At 38.4% G+C, this 18,738-nt stretch overlaps 2 protein-coding genes across 4 annotated transcripts; one reads left to right on the forward strand and one right to left on the reverse strand.

Annotated features, from left to right (window-relative positions):
- Positions 1–3,524: 3,524 nt before the first annotated feature.
- LOC112293266 (uncharacterized) lies at positions 3,525–4,804 on the forward strand. Its single transcript, XM_024542488.3, has one exon. The coding sequence runs from the start codon at positions 3,953–3,955 to the stop codon at positions 4,487–4,489; it is 537 nt and encodes a 178-aa protein (XP_024398256.1). The 5' UTR covers positions 3,525–3,952; the 3' UTR covers positions 4,490–4,804.
- A 2,048-nt stretch (positions 4,805–6,852) lies between these two features.
- LOC112293098 (uncharacterized) lies at positions 6,853–14,753 on the reverse strand. Of its 3 annotated transcripts, XM_090256671.1 has the most exons (23): positions 13,948–14,056; positions 13,685–13,768; positions 13,212–13,329; positions 12,866–13,009; positions 12,582–12,653; positions 12,364–12,435; positions 12,050–12,124; positions 11,761–11,832; positions 11,522–11,593; positions 11,325–11,396; positions 11,028–11,096; positions 10,816–10,905; positions 10,641–10,694; positions 10,343–10,455; positions 10,171–10,245; positions 9,870–10,037; positions 9,349–9,629; positions 9,180–9,231; positions 8,816–8,907; positions 8,487–8,632; positions 8,064–8,208; positions 7,647–7,793; positions 6,853–7,480 (listed from the first exon to the last, which is right to left on the reverse strand). In XM_090256671.1, exons 2-23 carry the CDS (start codon positions 13,758–13,760, stop codon positions 7,214–7,216), a joined length of 2,472 nt encoding a protein of 823 aa, XP_090112797.1. In that variant the 5' UTR covers positions 13,761–13,768; positions 13,948–14,056; the 3' UTR covers positions 6,853–7,213. The 3 variants fall into 3 exon arrangements, with proteins under 3 accessions (XP_090112797.1, XP_024397944.1, XP_024397945.1); XM_024542176.3 differs by having other exon boundaries at positions 13,685–14,753; XM_024542177.3 differs by lacking the exon at positions 13,948–14,056 and having other exon boundaries at positions 12,866–13,026; positions 13,685–13,824.
- Positions 14,754–18,738: the final 3,985 nt, after the last annotated feature.

Consider the following 18,738-nt stretch of genomic DNA (forward strand, 5'->3'; position numbering starts at 1 on the left):
ACAATCATGTGAAACAAGTTTACTCACCGAGAGGAGGTTTTTCTTCATCTTTGGTACATGTAAGACGTCCTTCAATCTGATCTTCTTGGTTTGGCCTTTTACAACAATCTCTATAACAATGGAGCCCATTTCAATAGCTTGTACTATGCCATTGTCTCCCATGAGGATATTTGTTGTTGAAATCTCTTCATAAGTATCAAATGAATACTTGTATGGAGTCATGTGCTTGGTGGCACCAGAATCAATGATCCACTTAGACATGGCAGCCATGGAAGTGCCTTCACTTGTCATGAATGCATAATCATCACCTCCATATTCATCATGAGTATTGTTTGCACTTTCTCTATCTCCTTTCTTAGCTTTGTAGTAATTTCGAGCAAAGTGACCTGGTTTTCTACAAATGAAGCAAGTTCTCACATTGCCACATTGCTTAAGATGAGTCCCCTTGCCTTGTCTTGAAAAAAAGCCGAATCCTCACTTTAGGACTTCTTTTCTTTCCTCTTGGTCACTTCATAGGCAAGTCTTGTAGTGACATAATCCATTGTGAGTTCTTTTACCTTGATGGACTTCAATGCCACAATGAGGTAGTTGTAGGACTCGAGAAGGCTCATAAGCAAGGTCATGACAATATCACTCTCTTCTAAAGGCTTGTCAACAATTGCAAGTTGATTAGCAAGGGCTTTTACCTTGTTGACATGAGCCATGAAGTCTTCACCTTCTTCCATCTTGTAAGTGAAGAATTTCCTCCTTGTGAAGATGATATTGGACAAGTTCTTGCTCTTCTATATGTTGCAAAGAGTCTTCCATGCTTCTGCTGGTCCTTTGCAAGAAATGATGTGAGAAAAGTTGGCTTCATCCAAATTGGTGGCAATCATGCCAAAAACCTTCTTTTCATGTCTTGTGAAGTCCTTCCTCTCTTTAGCATTATCATGCGTGCTTGGAGGCTCTTCACTTTCATCTACAATGTCCCAAAGGTACAAAGACGCTAACAAAAGCTTCATTTTGACCTTCCAATGGTAGAAATTATCACCTCTAAACTTCTCGATCAGTCTCAAACCTTCACTCTCACTTGAAGCCATATCTTAGAAGAGGTCTATCAAAAAAATATCAAAAAAAGGAGTCTCTATGTGCTTAAAATCACCAAAATAATTTTGTACTAGCAAAATCTCAGAATGCCCTCTTGTGAACAAATGAATGTTTCTTCACTCCAAACACTCCCAAATCAACTTTCAAAGCTTCTAACAAGTATGTTGACTTCAATCAACCTAACCATCAAGTTCTTCTACTCATATAACTCACTTTCTCACTACAACACCAAAGACACTAACAAGGTCTTTGTAAAAGGTCTTAATCACTCAATCCTAGGAATTAAGAACCTTCAAACCATTATTAGAGATCTATAAGGCCCAAATCAGAACCTCCACAAGTCAAAACACAAGATTAGATCATATAATCTCTAACATCAGCAAACACCATAAGATCTATTCCACATAAGAACAACAACCAGCAAATGACTTCAATATACTTGAATAGTACAACAAAGTATGTGTGGGCCTATAACCTATTGAAGAAACACAATAAGTAAGACACAAGTAAGTAGAAATCAGCAAGGTTAAACACAAGAGAAGTGTGGAATGAGATACCTCTCACTTCCAACATCCTTTACTTATAGGTAGATATTACATCCATTTTGGATAGCATTCATCTTACTTTCATCCAACTAAATCCTAAATTCCTCTTAACCTAGTCGTGACTTTAAATCCTAGTTGCCACCTATAACCCTAGCCGCCATCTTGGTATCTTTTCTTCATCTTTTTGCTGCCCTTTGACTATTAGCAACTTATCCAAGATAATATCTTTTACCTTCTACCTTATCTTCCATTTACTTTAACATCTCCTCCAATCACCCACCATCAACAGCTGCTCAGAAGGTGACTGGTTTGGGGTGTTCGATAATGAAGAAGGCACTCAACCAATGTGGGTTGGCGAGTTACCACGGCCTACTGTCCAAATCTGGGGTCCATACACTTGTGGACCAAGGCAAAGATTTGAAAATTTAGCGTCGATCCCCAATAGCAACAGCTGGTGGCTCTCCACGGACCTAGTATGCCACCTGAAACTGAAAGGATGGACCGAGAGTCATCGCCTCGCACTAGGATCGAAGGGTACCTTTGTCGTGTCAGTAGTAGAAGTCCAGAGAGGGCAGGGGAAACAACGTAGTTTGCTATATTATGGCAGAACAAGCAACATCAATTGGGACCCCAAGCGTTTCTCATGGGGAGATACGGCCCCAATCATGACCTACACGGCATCGATTGGGAGAAATTTGCTTAAAACAGCCCACATCGTCCTCGAGGTGGTACCAGCAAAATGGAAGGGTGTCCTTCCAACGGACTACAGGCTTAAGTGGCTGAACACATGGGACAAAGAAAGGACACAGAAGGAAGCGGGACTACTCTGGCTCATCTGGCACAGAGCAGTCGCCGTGGATGCATGGCGAGGTCGAACAAATAGTGGGGTGCACCAATGTTGTCCTGCCTGCCTGTGCAGTAAACGTGAAACGGTATTACACCGATTTTGGAAGTGCCCATCAACCGAGAGGGTTTGGAGATGGGGTACTCATATTTTACGGTCGTTTATAAAGGACCCCCATGTCGCGGGCCATCATCGAGGACCACAGGTAGAAGTACCGACGATGATCCGGCGAACACCGCTCGAAGGGGTGGAATGCCACTGCTGGAGTTCTCCCGCTCATGGAAGCACTGCGTGTTTGCTCATCGCATACCCAGGAGATTCAAACCAGTCAGTAGATTGTGTCTCCTACTGAGGGGATCAACTGCGTGGTTGCTTTGGCTGGAACGAAACGATGCAATTTTCAATGGCACGTTTTGGTGGAAAGAAAAGATGTACACAAAAATCTGGCTGTGCATGGTCGATTACGGTCGGATAGCCTGGAGTCAAACCAAGACCCACTGTAAGCGACACCCGGAGAAACAAAGGAGGTTAATAGAGAAATTTAAACAATTATGATGTAGGAAAGCAGTCGTAGCCTCTTGGTCTGCGGAGCAACCTCAGTGGAAAATGGTAGGCCCTAGTCACACGTTTAATAGTCATTCCTAGTATGTGCTCTGTACCTGGCCGGACCTGGCCGGGTGCTTACCTGTATCATATCCTATCTTGCAATAGAAAATTTGCGATAGAAAAAAAGCTGCTGTTGACTAATGACTTTCCTGCTTCATTAACCTGGGTTTATAATTATTATTATTAATATTTTCTTTTGAGCCAAAGCGGTACATGTGGAACTGAAGGCCGATTCTCTGCAGACATGTCTGTAACAGATCTTCCGATTCATCATCCCTTTCTCTCGCCTGGAATCTCGCGATGCAGATCGTAACACGCGGGGACAAAGCGATTTTCATTTAAACACTGTATTACACCGAGATTCTTGAACTTGGATTCGGTTAAAACTTGTAGAACGAGGCCAGGTCTACTGTGGTAGCATTTTCAGTCAACGCGGTTGGATGGTTGGACCTAGTGGCACACGCTGAGATGAATTATGCGCGCGGATAAATGAGCCCTAGAAGTCCACTGGGAACTGCTCTCCGTGCTGGCTAGGTCATGTCGGCGACTTCTGGGTACACGTATTTCTACTGCTCTTGCTGCCCAGCATTCCGCACCACGATAGTGTTTTGTCGCCTTGCGGAAGCAACACTCATCTTGTGGGTTCAAACCGGTGGATTCGCAGCGGTTAAGTCTTCGGTTGTGATGGCCCATAAGAGGAAAGTGTAGTGTTCCATTGGGTTCATCAACCTAAATGTGTAGCTCAAAACACACGCTGAAGGTTGTGCGAGCTTCATGCGCCTGGTTAGAGCGTTCGTGAAGGGTTGCTAGAGTGAAAGATTTGGAAGCTTGTCGCATTCTAGTGTGTTGAGGTTCTTCTGAAGCATTTGCGATGGCAGCGACCATCAGACCGTCCCGGCCAGAAATTGATCTCAACCTCCAACCTCACCTGCTGCAGGAGCTTACAGATTCGTTCAAGTTCTTCGACCGCAACGGCGATGGCAAAATCTCGAAAGAAGAGCTTGGAACCGTCGTGCAGTCTCTCGGTCACAAGGTCACAGACGCGGACTTAGACAAGCTGATGAAAGATGTCGACAAGAACGGCGACGGGTTCATCGACTTCCAGGAGTTCAAAGATATGAACACGAGAGCGATGATTGTCGAATGCCCTGTGGACACAGACGTGAACCGGAACTTGCCGCAACCTGGATCTGACGATTCCTTGATGTCGGCTTTCAATGTTTTCGACTTGGACAAGAATGGCTTCATTTCCAGCGAGGAGCTTCACTCTGTCCTGGTGGGATTCGGCAATGAAAAAATTTCCCTGGACGATTGCCGATTCATGATACAATGCGTCGACGAAGACGGCGACCACATGGTGAGCTACACAGAATTTGAGGCTCTCATGAGCGGTATACGTAGCAGTTAAGTTTCCTGGATACAATCTCCACTTCGCACAAGACATTACAAACACGTCTTGTAAAACTTTTAAAATGTACAGAATTCTTCTAGGGCTGTCCGATTAGATTCCGACAAGTTTTTATTCCCATTCAGCGTGCCGTTTACAAACAACAATGTAGTGATTTCTGGCAATATCTGGGACAAGGTGGCAGTAATCGCAATGAGCAATTTCGCGAGTTGAATTGGTTAATGTAAGATTTGAGAGGATGCTTCGGCACCAACCACGCATTAAGAAAATGTATCATAACGCGAAAGGAGCCTGATACAACAACTGTTTCAGAAATCTCGCTTCGTTTTGTTCGCCGGTCAAAGCCTTGTGAGTGGATGTTTGTGTCCGTGAACGGTTCGTTCGTTTATTTGTCCGTCCGTCCGAATATAAAGGAGTAAATAAAATGTTCATTGATATGGTGAGTAGTACATGTGAACTCCACCCACATTGCAGATTTAAGGGGGGGGTGTATATATATATATATATATACATATTAAATTATATATATGGCGGAAAAACGTTTATTAAAGATCATTATATGAAGTATCTGCTAATTGCCATATGACTAGGTTAAAAGATGAATATTATTCTTCAAAAATAATATATTATTTTTATATTTCATTACATATCTATCTTAGTGGTCTGCCATTATAAAAGTTCAAATAAAAACTATTACAATATTTATATCAATGTGGTAATTGATTGTTTGTGATACATGATTTTTTAAAATTTTAATCTGTTTTGATAAATAGGCTTTGATAGCATGTTAATTATATAGATTTTTTTATGATTTTTATATTTGCAGATGATTTTTTTAAAAATTTGACATGTCATTTTTGTTTTTAAAAGAATACTAAAACAATCCCAATGATATAGAATACAATCTTTGAATTATGTACTTAATTAAATATTTGTGTATTATTTTTTGTTTATAGAAGCAAATTGTTCTAAATATGTAAAAAAAATTATATTGATTTCTTAAACAATAGTATGGTCTTATTTACTAAGTTTATGATAAAGTTTAGCACTTATTAAAGACTTAGATTTTAATGTTAGATAATCTATTATACAAAATTATTTTTAGATTCAAAAGTAAACTTTTAAGTAATCTTTTTTGATAACTATACTTTAAGGATCAAACTTTTTCAATATTTAAATTCTTTTTAAATTTAGAGATTCTTTTTAAAAGTATTTAATATAAATATTTGTATTTAAGAATTTCTAATATATAATTCTAAAAGAAAAATTAACTCAAAATTAAAATTTTTAACAATTTTACAAGATTAGATAATTTTGGACAGAGTTGGAAGTAATAAGATTTTTTTAATATTTTTGACTTGCTTTTAACCTTAAAAGATATCTCTTAGAGCCCTCTAAAATAAACGTATGAGTAAAGAAATATGTTTATTAAATATTAATCTTAGTAATATTTTTTAGCTTTCAAGATAACTAGATTTGTTTAAATTAACATAGTATTTAAAAAATTAAAATTTTCATACTAAATATTCTTCAGTAAAATTTCTTGGAAGTGTGATTATTTATTGCAATTCTTGAACATATATTATTTAAAAGAACATGAATTCTAAGATGGAAGTTGAAACTTAACAGGTTTATTAATGTCTGATAAATTATTTACAAAAAAAATTGATTTCACCCTTTTTATTTCATAGATTTAAATTTTTAATACGAAATAATTTTAAATATTCTTCTTGCTTTGAATTTGGTCAAACAATTAATAAAAAATATATAAATTCTAAGGAAAACATATCCTGAATAACATTCTTGAAGAATAAAATGAAAAAAAGAAAAAGCTGAAAATTATAATAAAAGTTATTTTTTGGCAAGTACACCACGTCCACAATCTATTACACATAAAATTCAAAAGTAATAGTAAAAATTTAAGCATATATACAATGTTTCACAGTTAATAACTTTAAAGAATAAATAAACAAAATTATTTGCTACCATTTGTTGTTTTGGGACTTTGTTACAACACAATAACTGACATAAGAATATCACAATCAATATCAGATTCATATGTTTTAATGTATGTGGCCAAAAGATATTTCAAAAAGATAACATTTGAGTCTCAAAAACATTTTTAATTTTGTCCACTCCGTTATGAATTATCTTACAAGATTTGCACACTCTCAATACTTACAGTTCAACACTGTTTATTCATTTATTACATCTCAGTTCAAGCCTATTTTATTCATTAATTGCTAAAATACCATGGACTTTTAAAAAGAGACAAAACAGCCAACAGTCAACAGAAACAAACAAAAAAAAAAATCAAAAATCAAAAGCTCAATGCAATTTGTCCAAGAATCCTGAAACAAATCTCAAAAAATGTTTGGTGTGTCAAAACGATACGAATGAAATTGTTTAGAGCAAAAAAATTGTACAGCACTTAAAGAACTCCTACTACTACCACTACTCATATCCACCCAAGAGATGTTTCATAGGTTACACTGATTCGGATCCTAACCGTAAGTACCCAATTGAAAACTGAACTTGCAATTGATCAAAATATACATGTATATCCATAAATAAAGAAGAGCATAGAAGGATTTGTCCGTGAACAATACCTTCGCAACTGTGGATCACACACAATATCATGATAATGGCTGCAATACTATGTTAGAAAAATGTGGGTTGTATGTTTGTGTTTGCGAGTGCCGTTGAATGAAGCAGCTTGGTTATCTATCTGGGCAGCAATGTTGAAGCGATACCAGTGGCATCCACCTCCGTGCTGGACGCACTGACAAAACTGGTAGCAGGTGTGTGCAAGGGCACTGTCGTCATGAATCGCATGCTCCTCAAGAGGACTCCGGAATGCCGTCCTGATGCCACAATTCGTTCCAAGTCGCTTGCTTGGAGCATACTTCTTCTGGAATGAGCTTCTGTTTCTGAGTTTGTGCGGCTCAGTTGAACCCCTCGAAGATGTGGCTCTAGATAGCTCACTACATCCTGCAGGAACAATATTAACTTTAGTAGAAAACCCACAACAGGCACCTCAATTGCAAAGGGAGGTATGCAGCGAGACATGTTTGGAATTCGTTCAACTAAACCTCTCAGCAGAAGCAAAAAAGCTGGCATGGATTATAGATGTCTCTGAAACTTCATGAAGGTTTACCTTCATAGTTGGCCTATCGTTCTTGCTGAACGATGCGCACATCAATGCAACATTAGTCATGTTGGTGAATACCTCCTTGTCATAGTCCTCACCCAAAGCCTCGTCCACAATTGCCTCAAGTCCTCTGTCACGGAATCTTGGTTTTACCTTCATCCACCAAATCAAAAATAAATAAATAAATAAATAAATACATAAATAAATACATAAATAAATAAAACACGTTTCATCAACTTTAAACTCGAAAGTCGACATCACCCGAAACCTGAAAGCTAGCAGCAAAAACAAAAATAATGCTAGCGGCTCAAACATGATCCCACATTTGGCAGAAATAAAGATGAGTGTGACCATGGGATCAGCCAAGTATGAAAACAAAAGTGCAAAAATCCAGGACCTTCTTAAGCTGTGCACTATGCTTACCCATTCAACTAGATTGAATTCTTCTTTCCGGCTATGATCGATTGCCTGTTGTCCAGTGATGATCTCCAACAATAACACACCGTAGCCGTAAACGTCACTTGCAGTGGTTAACTGCCGCCTTAGCATGTACTCTGGATCTAAATATCTGCCACATTTCAGATAAAGATACAGATTCAAGACATAAGTACTTTGTACAAAAAATTCAGAGAATGCTTGAAATGATATTTGTACAAAAGGAAACACTTGTGTTTACACAGCTTCGGTACCCATGCACCAATGCCTCTGAATTATTTTTCATTCATATGCTGTAATTATAGCTCGAGCTGAAGCAGTTCATGTTCTAGGAGGTTGAAGGTCATCTAAATAAGACAACCTCAAACATTCATTAGGATTTGGTGTCAAAGCCTCAGAAATGAGTCTCACCCAGCAGTGCCAGCAGGCCTGGTCGAAATATGAGTATCCAACTCTAGCGTAGCCTTTGAAATGCCGAAGTCCGCAACTTTGGCTACCATATGCTCGTCGAGGAGAATGTTAGTGGGCTTTATATCTCTGTGTATGACAGGAGGATCCTGCAGCAACAAAAGCACCGATACTAATACTGCTTTCAGTAGATGCTCCAATTGGATTAAAATTTTCAATAATACATTTCACGAGTTTACACATTTGGTTCGCTTCTCTCTGGACTCTGGACTTTGCTCATTAGTATAGGATAGATAAAAAATTAGCAAAGAGAGTGAAGGACATTGACATACCGCAAATGAATGTAGGTAATCCAAGCCTTGAGCAACACCAACAGCGATTTCCAAGCGCTTGTACCACCCCATAACCTTCCCTTCTTTCAATCCTGCGTGTCCATGATTAAAAGATAAAAAAAACCTCACTATATTCTTCAATACAAAAATGCCAGTGATATAATGCATGATCAGTGTCACTATGTGGGACTCGGGATGAGAAGCAGTCACTTATATATATATGTATATATATATATATATATCGATACTTGATTTTATAGCAGTGAATAGACCTGCCAAATGATGCACCAATAGCTAATACAACACATTAGAGTAATAGCGTTACACCAAGTGAGCAAGACAGTAATAGGGTTCCAAGTCTCACGTGCTATTTGCTCGCCCAAATTACCATTCTTCATGTATTCGTACACTAGTATCTGTGAAAAAAGAGAGAACATACACACTAGAAAATCAGACAAAATCGGTGCGCTTCGATTCAGATGATGCAATATATTGTAATATCAGTCAACTCAGGCTTCGCTAATCGGCGTTACCTGAAGATTTTGATCTTCACAAAACCCCTCCAAGCGAACAAGATGACGATGATGCAATCGGCTGAGCAAGTTGACCTCATTTCTAAACTCAACATGGCCCTGAAAACTTGTACTTGATGCCCTCTTGATAGCCACAGTCTTGCCATCCGCTAGAGTTCCAAAAAACACTTTTCCAAAACCACCTGCTCCAATTTCATGCTGCTTATCAAAATTCCCTGTTGCCTTGACAAGCTCTGCTATGGTGAATCTATGAACGCCTTTTGGAACATCCCATTCATAATCTGTATGATGCAAAATGCTAGTCAGTCATTGCCCGAGAAATACAAGTGTGCAACATTTGGCGTAAATGTGGGTGAAAACCCTAGTCTCTAGATTAAGCATTTCAACTTCCCAACTTAGCATCAAGATGTTGCACCATGTTAGTCCATGGAATTTCATGTTCGTCCATGATAACGCTCTCTGTAGCTTAAAATGAGTTCAACCATAACACTTTGGGGAACCTGCCGGTAGAGAAGTAATACCCTCTTCGTTTATAGTAAACAACGCAAAGGGATCGAACGGGAGACGCTTATGTATGGGGTCCCATCTACAAAGACCGACCACCACCAACACCATTGAAAGTGATCCAACCATACCGCCAATCACTGCCTCATATGGGAATCTATTTACCTGTTCAACAAATGGCTCAACTACAAAAAAAACAAGTAGGTATAGATCAGGTCCATATGCCTTAATATTCCAAATAAAAGGTACCAAGTTGAACTTTTTGTGAAGACAAGGAAAAACTCAATCAGCGAGTACATAATGCAAAATGTAACATACCATAATCTGCAGGCTTGCAAGTGCAAATTGACAAGTCATCATAAATGTAATTTCCAGCTGGACAAGGAGCACAGCCTGCATCATGGCAAGTCTAATAAGATTATGATAACTCCTACATATTTTTAAGTACAAACGACATTGACAAGATCACTAAGATGTATAATTCTCTTACCATTGTCCAACCTCATGTAGAAATCTCTGCAGAAAAACTGTCGATTACAGACATTCCTAGTGTTGTCCGTCTCCCTCGTTGGCACATTGGTGAAACAATTGCCTGTAACATTTCTGCTTAGGCAAAAATAAAAAGTGAGGAACAGCACCCCAGACGAAGCTCCAATTCAACAGATTTAACGAAAATAAATAAATAAATAAATAAATAAATAAATAAATAAATCAAACAAGCAGAATGTCAACATGAGATTTAAAACACAAAGTAAGCCAAACAAAAGGTAATGGTGTTCAAAACTCACACAAGGCCTCCCAATTCAAACGTAGGATAACTCCCATTGAAATAGTTACAATATCTGCAAAGCAAAACATTCAGATTTTACTATGAGACACAAAAACTTCCATAAAAATGGCAGAATTGAAATCCTCGACAAACTGGGGGAAGAAACATCATTAACAGTATGGAAACAGACTCACAGGCTTATATTCGTCTGAGTTGCATTCACTAGAGGCATAGTTGGGGTAAACGTAGGAAGTGGTCCTTGAAAAGAATTTCTTGACATCTCCCTGTCCAATGAGAAACCGGAAATGCGTTATAGCAGAGGGATGAACAAGGAACCTTCATAAACCACCTTTTAGAAGAAGAAAATAACATCACACACACACAGACAAAGAAACAAACTACTTACAGTTTTGCAATGGGAATATTCACTATCCATTCTGGGAAAGGACCAGAGAGAGCATTTTGGCCAATGTGCCTGCCAAGTGATTATACACGAACCATGTCAGCCTCAAGAATAACAGAAATCTAAATTTTCCAACATGCAGTTCCATTGACGAGTGCTTAGAAACATGCGTCTTACAAACATAAATGATTAAAGAACAAAGCAACTACCGCTCTTCATGCACTTACAACAACAAAGAAAAACAAGGACGCTGCATAAAATTGGACAGATAAGGTTGTAATCTGGGGTCATAGGTCATACAATTCTCTTAATGTAGTCAAAGACTGCCAGGAGTCTGGAATGTATCCCGTTAAGTCATTATTATATATTAGCCTGCATAATGAATGGGGATACCAAAATTTAGATAGAAAATGCATGAGCGAGAAGAAAATACGGCTCCAAAACTTGGCACTCAAAATCAACAAGTGCTGAAAGAATATAATAGTGCTCGGACTAACATTTTACTTATGTTCCTCATATTCGACCACGATCGTGGAAGCCCTCCCCAAAGGGTACAAGTGTGCAGATTCCTGCAACGAGAGATACAGGTCTCAGGACAGATGAAAACAACGACAACACGCATACCACAGAAAGCGCAGAAGAAACTTCTGATAGATCCAAATCTATACATGTAGAATGCCTAAGCCCTAAAGCTGAGAAAAAAATAAAGACACAAATAAGACGAGCTATTGCGTACAAGTATTGTAGGTTCACCAAGTTGCCGAACTCTGGTGGAATTGGGGATTTCATTTGGCCTCCCCACAAAGTCCTACATCAACCACATTCGAATATTAAACTCTAATGCAAAAATACAATATAAACAGAACTAAATCTTGACCAGAAAAAACTCCGGAAGATATCCATGATCTCTTTCAAATTATCACTGCCCATCAGTGAAAACACTGGCCTAGGTAGCACAATTTCTGTGCATCACTATCATGACCTTCCAAAATGGTTGTCAACAATGCGGTGTTTCTTACACTTACAGTTGTTTTAAGTTCACGAGTGATCCAAGGCTCTTAGCTGGCAATGGTCCAACAATTGAATTGTTACCTAGAAACCTGGAAAGACACGAACATAAATAGGCGAACATCCCGTCGCAAGGGTCAAACTCATGGCAAAGTTGACAGGATATAGCCCAAAAACAGACGCATGGAAAACATATTTAAAGCATTCGTTGTCCTCGTTGGGGAGAAGAAAGACCCTAGCACGCTGACTGGAGAGTACACAAAGGAAAATTTTCAAGTTCAGGAATGAGATCTTAGACAAAGCGAAACTTAACTAGGATGTGGGTACTTACAATATTTCCAGCTTCTGAAGATTTGAAATAGACTCCGGAATGGGACCAGTAATTCCTGCAACATCGTACCTCCTGTGGCAATCATTTCTTGATAATCAGGCGTTTGACACCTTACAGATGAGTATCTGATAGCATTAACACAGTCCTGGCTACTTAATATTCATTTCCCTGAAGAACTAAGATATAAATCTGCATGGGGAAAAGAGTTGGGGCATTACAGCTCAGTCAGGTTCCTCAGTTGCAAAATTTCCATTGAGAATGGTGAATTCAAAGGATTTCGATAAAAGCTCCTGCAACAAAAGGTGGTGGGAAGATTAACGAATGACAAGAAATAGAGGCAATCAGTTGCCGTCAGACCAGTGCTTTGCACAAGCATGAATTCCAGTCTGAGGAGTTGGCCTTGTTTTGAATTAGTATTTAAGATAATTGGAGATTACACTGGCAACATCATCGTATGGTAGTAGGAAATATTCTTGCGGAGACGGAAGACATCAGCACTCACAGCATTTGAAGATTTTGCAGAAGCGCCAGTTGCGACGGGATAGGGCCGCTGATCGCGTTGTTGCTGAGATCCAACTTTCTCAACGAAGTAAGACGACCAATTTCTGGAGGAACCGGCCCTGACAATCCAGCGGCGCTCAAATTCCTGCGCAAAATACAGAGCTATTGCGTTGCGTCATACGTAAATCTTAAGTATTTCGAACCCAGGCGCTCATCTGAGTCTGATGGTTAAGAAAAATCAAAATGACTCATCAGATGGACAATCTTCCTATGGAATACCAACAGTGCCCAGCTTTGAAATTTGAAGCAAATCCAATAGCAATGTTGTTGAAGGATAGAAAACTTACAACTCCACGACTTGCCCCATCGAGCAAGTCACCCGTTCCCAATTCACGCAGGGGTCGGACCCCATCCATGTCGGAAAGAGCTGCCCCCATGATGATGCCACCTTAACAAGTGCGTCGGCTGAAACACAACAACAGAGTTCAAGCGCAACTGGGAGGTAAAAATCAAATGCTTGTGATTGAATGGGACTTGCCAAGCACCCACGGAGATTGTTGCAGAATTAGTAGATCATATGTTGGAAACCTCGCTCTCAAATTATTTTTTAACAGAAGGAAGATTTAAGGAGTACTGGAATCGTAGAGGCATATCGCAAGCTCGAGGAAGCTATGGCACCCCAAAACCATGTTACATTGAGAAATATGTCTAGACCTACTTACCTCGAACAGCGTATATAAATGCTGCCTATTCAAAGGAGACTTCAAGAAAATGCTTACCATTGAAGAAACAGGAGTTCAATGAAAAGAGGATACCCTACCTTCAGGTGTAGCCGAAGAAGAAGGGAAGCTCCAAATCAGAGCCACTAAAACTAGCACTGACCACAACCTGCCCATCCATCGCCCTATTCGCAACATTCCAAAAACCAACTAAATGCTGAAAGAGGAAGAAGATACTTCACTCAGCAATCTATACCGACTCTAAGCTATGAGATTTATTTCAAAATGATTGATTGAATCGTAACAAAGCATGCGTATTATTGAGCACAATTCTGCACCTCAACCGCTCTTGCTAAAGGCTAACCTTTTCAGCGTAGCGGTTCTTCGAAGAGGATCACATGAGAGCGAACTAGAGAAGAATGAGGCCTGCTAGTCTGTCTTTGAGGCGGCTCCCTCCCCGCCCATGTCTAAACCTCTCGACGCTGACCCTCATCAACGCAATGCTAGTGCTAAGCTGCCAGTCATCCCCCAAGTCGCCTTCGCCAAGGGCTCCTGTGCCTGTTGAAGGTCACATTGGCGGAATCTCTTTGCATATGAAGTGGAATAACATGCGTCGGTTAGAATAACCGAAATGGATTCCGCCTTCCTGTTCGACACTGCGCTGAAAGGAAACAAAATGAAAAAATCACACTTGTTCCATTGTAATCCCTCTGATTCACCAAAATTTTCCTGTGCACTTCCACAGCTCTTAGTTCTGCCTGCCCTGCGTTGCCGTCTTCGTGGATTGCAATACCCGCATTCCACAAACATCAATGATTAATTCTACCTTTCCAACTCTTACTCTACCAAAAAATCCGCCGCCACTTCCAAGTGATGTATTCAGAATATCTGCCACTCTTCGCACGCGAACGCCTTCACCAACAAATCCAGCATCATTTACTAATCGAAACGACTCCAAAAACGAAAGCTGTGCTTGGTTCATTAGTTTCAATCCACCGATTCCAGTTTCCAGGCACAACCTGCAGAATATCTGATCGATGACAATCACTTCTCCACTCGCTGTACATCAGAACCTGATCATCAAAAGTCAAGGGAAATGACATAGTATCCAATTCAGAGGCTTCCCCCGCGACGATGGCAAGCTTGGATCACTGCTCATCCTCAAACCAGATCTTGTACGAACTAACGGCTTCAGCGGAACAAGAATAGAAGCGTTGTCTCCGCAGCCACTGTAGATGCAACGTCGTCCTGACACAACTGGGCCTTGGTCGCAGGTCAGCCGCATTGACGAGACAGGGAGCTTCGCAGCAACCCTCACAGTAGAACTGACAAGTGAACTGCGCCGCAGATCCTGGGCAGTACACTTCAAGGCACTGGGGAGTTGATTTTCCACCAAGTTTGTACACTTTCCATTCAACCAACGGATTCATTCTGAACCGTTCATTACCCTTTCAGGACACAAATCGCTCCTGGTTCCTATCCAGCCTCTGGCAACACCGCAGCTACCGCTCCAATATGCTTTTCCCTCATTTAGCATCTCTCTCCTTGGCTTTCCGACCTATAAAACAACAAAAAGTTCGATTCCCTTTTTCTACCTCACTAGTGTCAATATTGGAATGTCACCTTGGTACATATTGCGCCTGCAACACTGTGAGACGCGTAAAGTCTAGCATAATCAATTGCTTGATATGGCGACTAGACAAGTTTAGAAGTAGGTCGAACTGCAGTTACTACGCTCCATCAAGAAACTATAGCACTGAACGCTAATAACAAAATGCGACCATCAGCAAACTCCGGCGGATCGTCCGATGTAGTTCTATCTGAGCTCAGAATCAGCTCACCGATGGACTCGAGCTCTTGAGAGCCACGTGCACGAACAATAGACACGGCAAAGGAAAACAGTTATAAATAGCTAGAAGAGAAGTATGCAGTAAACTAAAAATCACGACATGGGTTTGAGTAAAATGTGGACTCTTTGCAATCGAAGTGGTGCTGACGTTGCAGCAGAAAGTAACCAGAACTGCCCAGAAATGTCGAGTCAAAGGCTTGGGATGCCGAGAGAGGTCAACCTGGAGGGATTTAGACGCTGGGAGCATGAGTCAGAATCGTGCGAGGAGGTGCTTGGACATTTCAGGTGGGTGACCTGGGGGGCTGTCTCGCATCCTGCGCTTCGATACAGTGATCCGGCCATGCTCTATGCAAGCGCAATCCTAGCTTTGTCCGCCATCGCCACCTGAATCTCTGTCAAACCTTAGCAAGCTCAAATTCGATCGGCTGCCATGAGCTAGTTGCCTCTTGCTCCCTCTTCGCAAGTCTGCTTGTGATCGGAGTCGGAGCGTGATCTGCAACCCCCAACTGCGGGTGCTTGCTCCTCTTCCAGTGGATCTAACGCATGAAGTTTCACAGACAAGGGTCATTTTTTAATCACACTGTTGCGTGGGCTATTAGAAATAATCCTTGTAGCCTTTTTAGGGATAAAAGTAACTGTTCTTCACGTCCCACCTTGCCCTTGCACTCGTTGAAATCTCATTGATTTTGGGCATCTTGTTTCTCATCAAGGCTCTTGGATGAATGCCCACAACTCCACAAGCATTTCTTCCAAAGGATAAAAGAGTAGGCAGTGCTTGTCTTGTGCAAGCATATCACTCTTCTAAAGGGGGTCTTTATATTTAGGAGGGAGAAGGTGAAACGTCATAGTTTTTATATCTTGTGATTGGTTGAAATTTAAAAGTTTTTATTTTTATTTTAGTCTATAATAGGATTTAGAAGTTTTTGCTTCTTATCTTGTGTCTTTTGAATAAAGTCTCAATAAATTTTTACATATTCACACTCTCTCATTCTTTTTACTTTAGATAGATAACTTCAACTAAAGAACCTTAAATTTATAAAATATATGTATGCTATTATTATTATTTTTTAATTCCTTATTCATTATTTGGAAATTTAATGTGATCACTCTAAGTGTGTCAAGGACATAAATCTTAAAGTAAGAAAATCTCAATACACTTTTATGTAACTTGAAAATACTAGAAAATTACTTAAAGATTATAATATATTGAACTAGAATGGCTATTCTAAAGACAAGAAGATTCGAAAGTCTTAAAACAAGACTAAAGACTAGAAAAGCATTGATAAGAATAAAGAAGGCTTCAATTTTGCCTCCATATATACAATCTAACTAAAAGCTATGTGACATCATTCTATAAGATCTCTTACACATATCCAACTTACAAGATACATGTCTAACTTATAAGATAAGTTTTAAGATAAGTTTTTTATACATGCACCATATAGTTAACTTGTTCTACAAATTATTAACATGTACAAGACGTGGCTAATTTGTTGACTAAGTTTCCATCCTAGCAATCAACTACAAATATGTTGTTGTAGTAGAGAGAGTTGTTTTAAGAAAGCGATGGACCTTTGGCTACATTTGATGATTCAAACAAGTTGCAAGATTATAAAATACAAATATGATTTATATCTTATCTTTAAGAAAATAATTACATCAAATACTCAAGTCTAAGATGCACAAGAGTACCTAAGATGTGACTAGATATCCAAAAATCACTTCTACTCCTATAGAGATCCTTTTCATACATGTATCACTAAATAACTTTCAATCTAACCATCTAGTTGGATTTAAAATTTTTCACAAGTTAACTTATATCCTTGACTAGCTCTATACAAAAATTTAACTGTAAATTCATTACAAGTCTTTGGATATTGCTTAATATCTAGTAGGTACTAAACATAACAATTTCTAGGTACTTACATATATTTCAAAAATCTAATACTTAAATACCATGAATTTTTAATATACAACTTTTAAATATAGTTATCTAAATTTGTAGAAATTTTGAGCAAAATATTTGTCTAAAAACTCATGATATGGTACAAACCAAAACCTCCATTAAAAATAACTCACTTGCAAATCCTAGTTTTGAACACTAACTTCCAATAGCTCTTTTTTCTTAATTCTAGATTGAAATGTATCAAATTTTTTATATATAAAATATAATTATTTAAGTTTTCTTTTTAATCTTATTTTTCAATTCCTCAAAGTTTTCCTACAACTCTTTATATCCTTAAAAGAATAATAATAGGTACCAAAATCACATTCTAACTTCAAAAAATCATAATTCTCTCATTACAACTCTAAATCATATATTATTTTTATCCAAATTCTAGTCCAAAATACAAATTTTTGAATCTAATCTCCAAACTTTGAATGGATTGCCTTGTCTCAAATGCTTTATCTTGCCTCGAATAGATTATCCTAAAGTCAAAACCACGTATATATATTAGATGTATTTGTAGGTTAGAAACTTGGTCAACATATTAACCATATATTCGTAGCTTATAGATCAAGTTAACGCTGTGTAGTAGCTTGTGAAATAAGCTAAGTATATGGCGCATACATAGATAACTTGTTTTATAAATTAAAACATGTGGTTAACAAAGTCAATACATGTTGGAGGTCCTATAGAATATTGCCACGTAATCTTAATTAGAGAATATATATGGAGGCAAGACTGAAGCCTTCTTCACTCTTGTCAATGTCTTTTGAGTCTTTAGTCTTGTTTCAAGACTTTCTAGTCTTCTTTTTTTTTAGCAATAGGCATTCTAGTTTAATATTATATCATCTTTGAGTGACTTTCTAGTTCCTTTTAGTGATACAAGAGTGTATTAAGGATTTTCTTCCCTCAAGATTCATGTCCTTGATAAAAGATGAGAAAAAGAAGTAATGTCATAAACATATATATTTATATCATTAAGTATTATGAGATAGAAGATAAATGTAGGTATATTTGATATTATTTTGTGATGAAGCTTCTTCAAAGCTCTATAAATGCTTTTTGTATCTAAAATATCGAACTATTAGAAAATTAAAACAAGCTTGAATAACTTGTAACTATACTTCATATTTTAGAATATATAAGTAATTCTCAAAATAGATTAGATTATTCTTAAATTCAAATTTAGAAGTATTATAAAAATTTAAAAGAATTATTATTAATATCATAAATAAGACGATCAGAGAACATGCTTACTTGAACTTGCTTGACAAATATTGAATTAATAGTCAAAGTTGATTTTCTTGCTCAAAAATAAAGATGTTCTAGCTTCAAAAGAATTATTTTTTATTAGTAAA

Source organism: Physcomitrium patens, chromosome 16, assembly GCF_059467195.1.
Source record: "Physcomitrium patens ecotype Gransden chromosome 16, ASM5946719v1, whole genome shotgun sequence".
Classification (NCBI taxonomy): Eukaryota; Viridiplantae; Streptophyta; class Bryopsida; order Funariales; family Funariaceae; genus Physcomitrium; species Physcomitrium patens.

What these genes read in the sequence shown, in the direction of transcription:
- LOC112293098 (XM_024542176.3), bottom strand. Translation starts at nt 13,781, where the DNA reads ATGTTGCGAATAGGGCGATGGATGGGCAGGTTGTGGTCAGTGCTAGTT. An exon ending in TTGGTGAACCTACAATACTT is followed by an intron (nt 11,594 to 11,760) that starts GTACGCAATAGC and finishes CTCTCGTTGCAG; the next exon opens with GAATCTGCACACTTGTACCC. An exon ending in ACGATAGGCCAACTATGAAG is followed by an intron (nt 7,481 to 7,646) that starts GTAAACCTTCAT and finishes TTGTTCCTGCAG; the next exon opens with GATGTAGTGAGCTATCTAGA.
- LOC112293266 (XM_024542488.3), top strand. Translation starts at nt 3,953, where the DNA reads ATGGCAGCGACCATCAGACCGTCCCGGCCAGAAATTGATCTCAACCTC.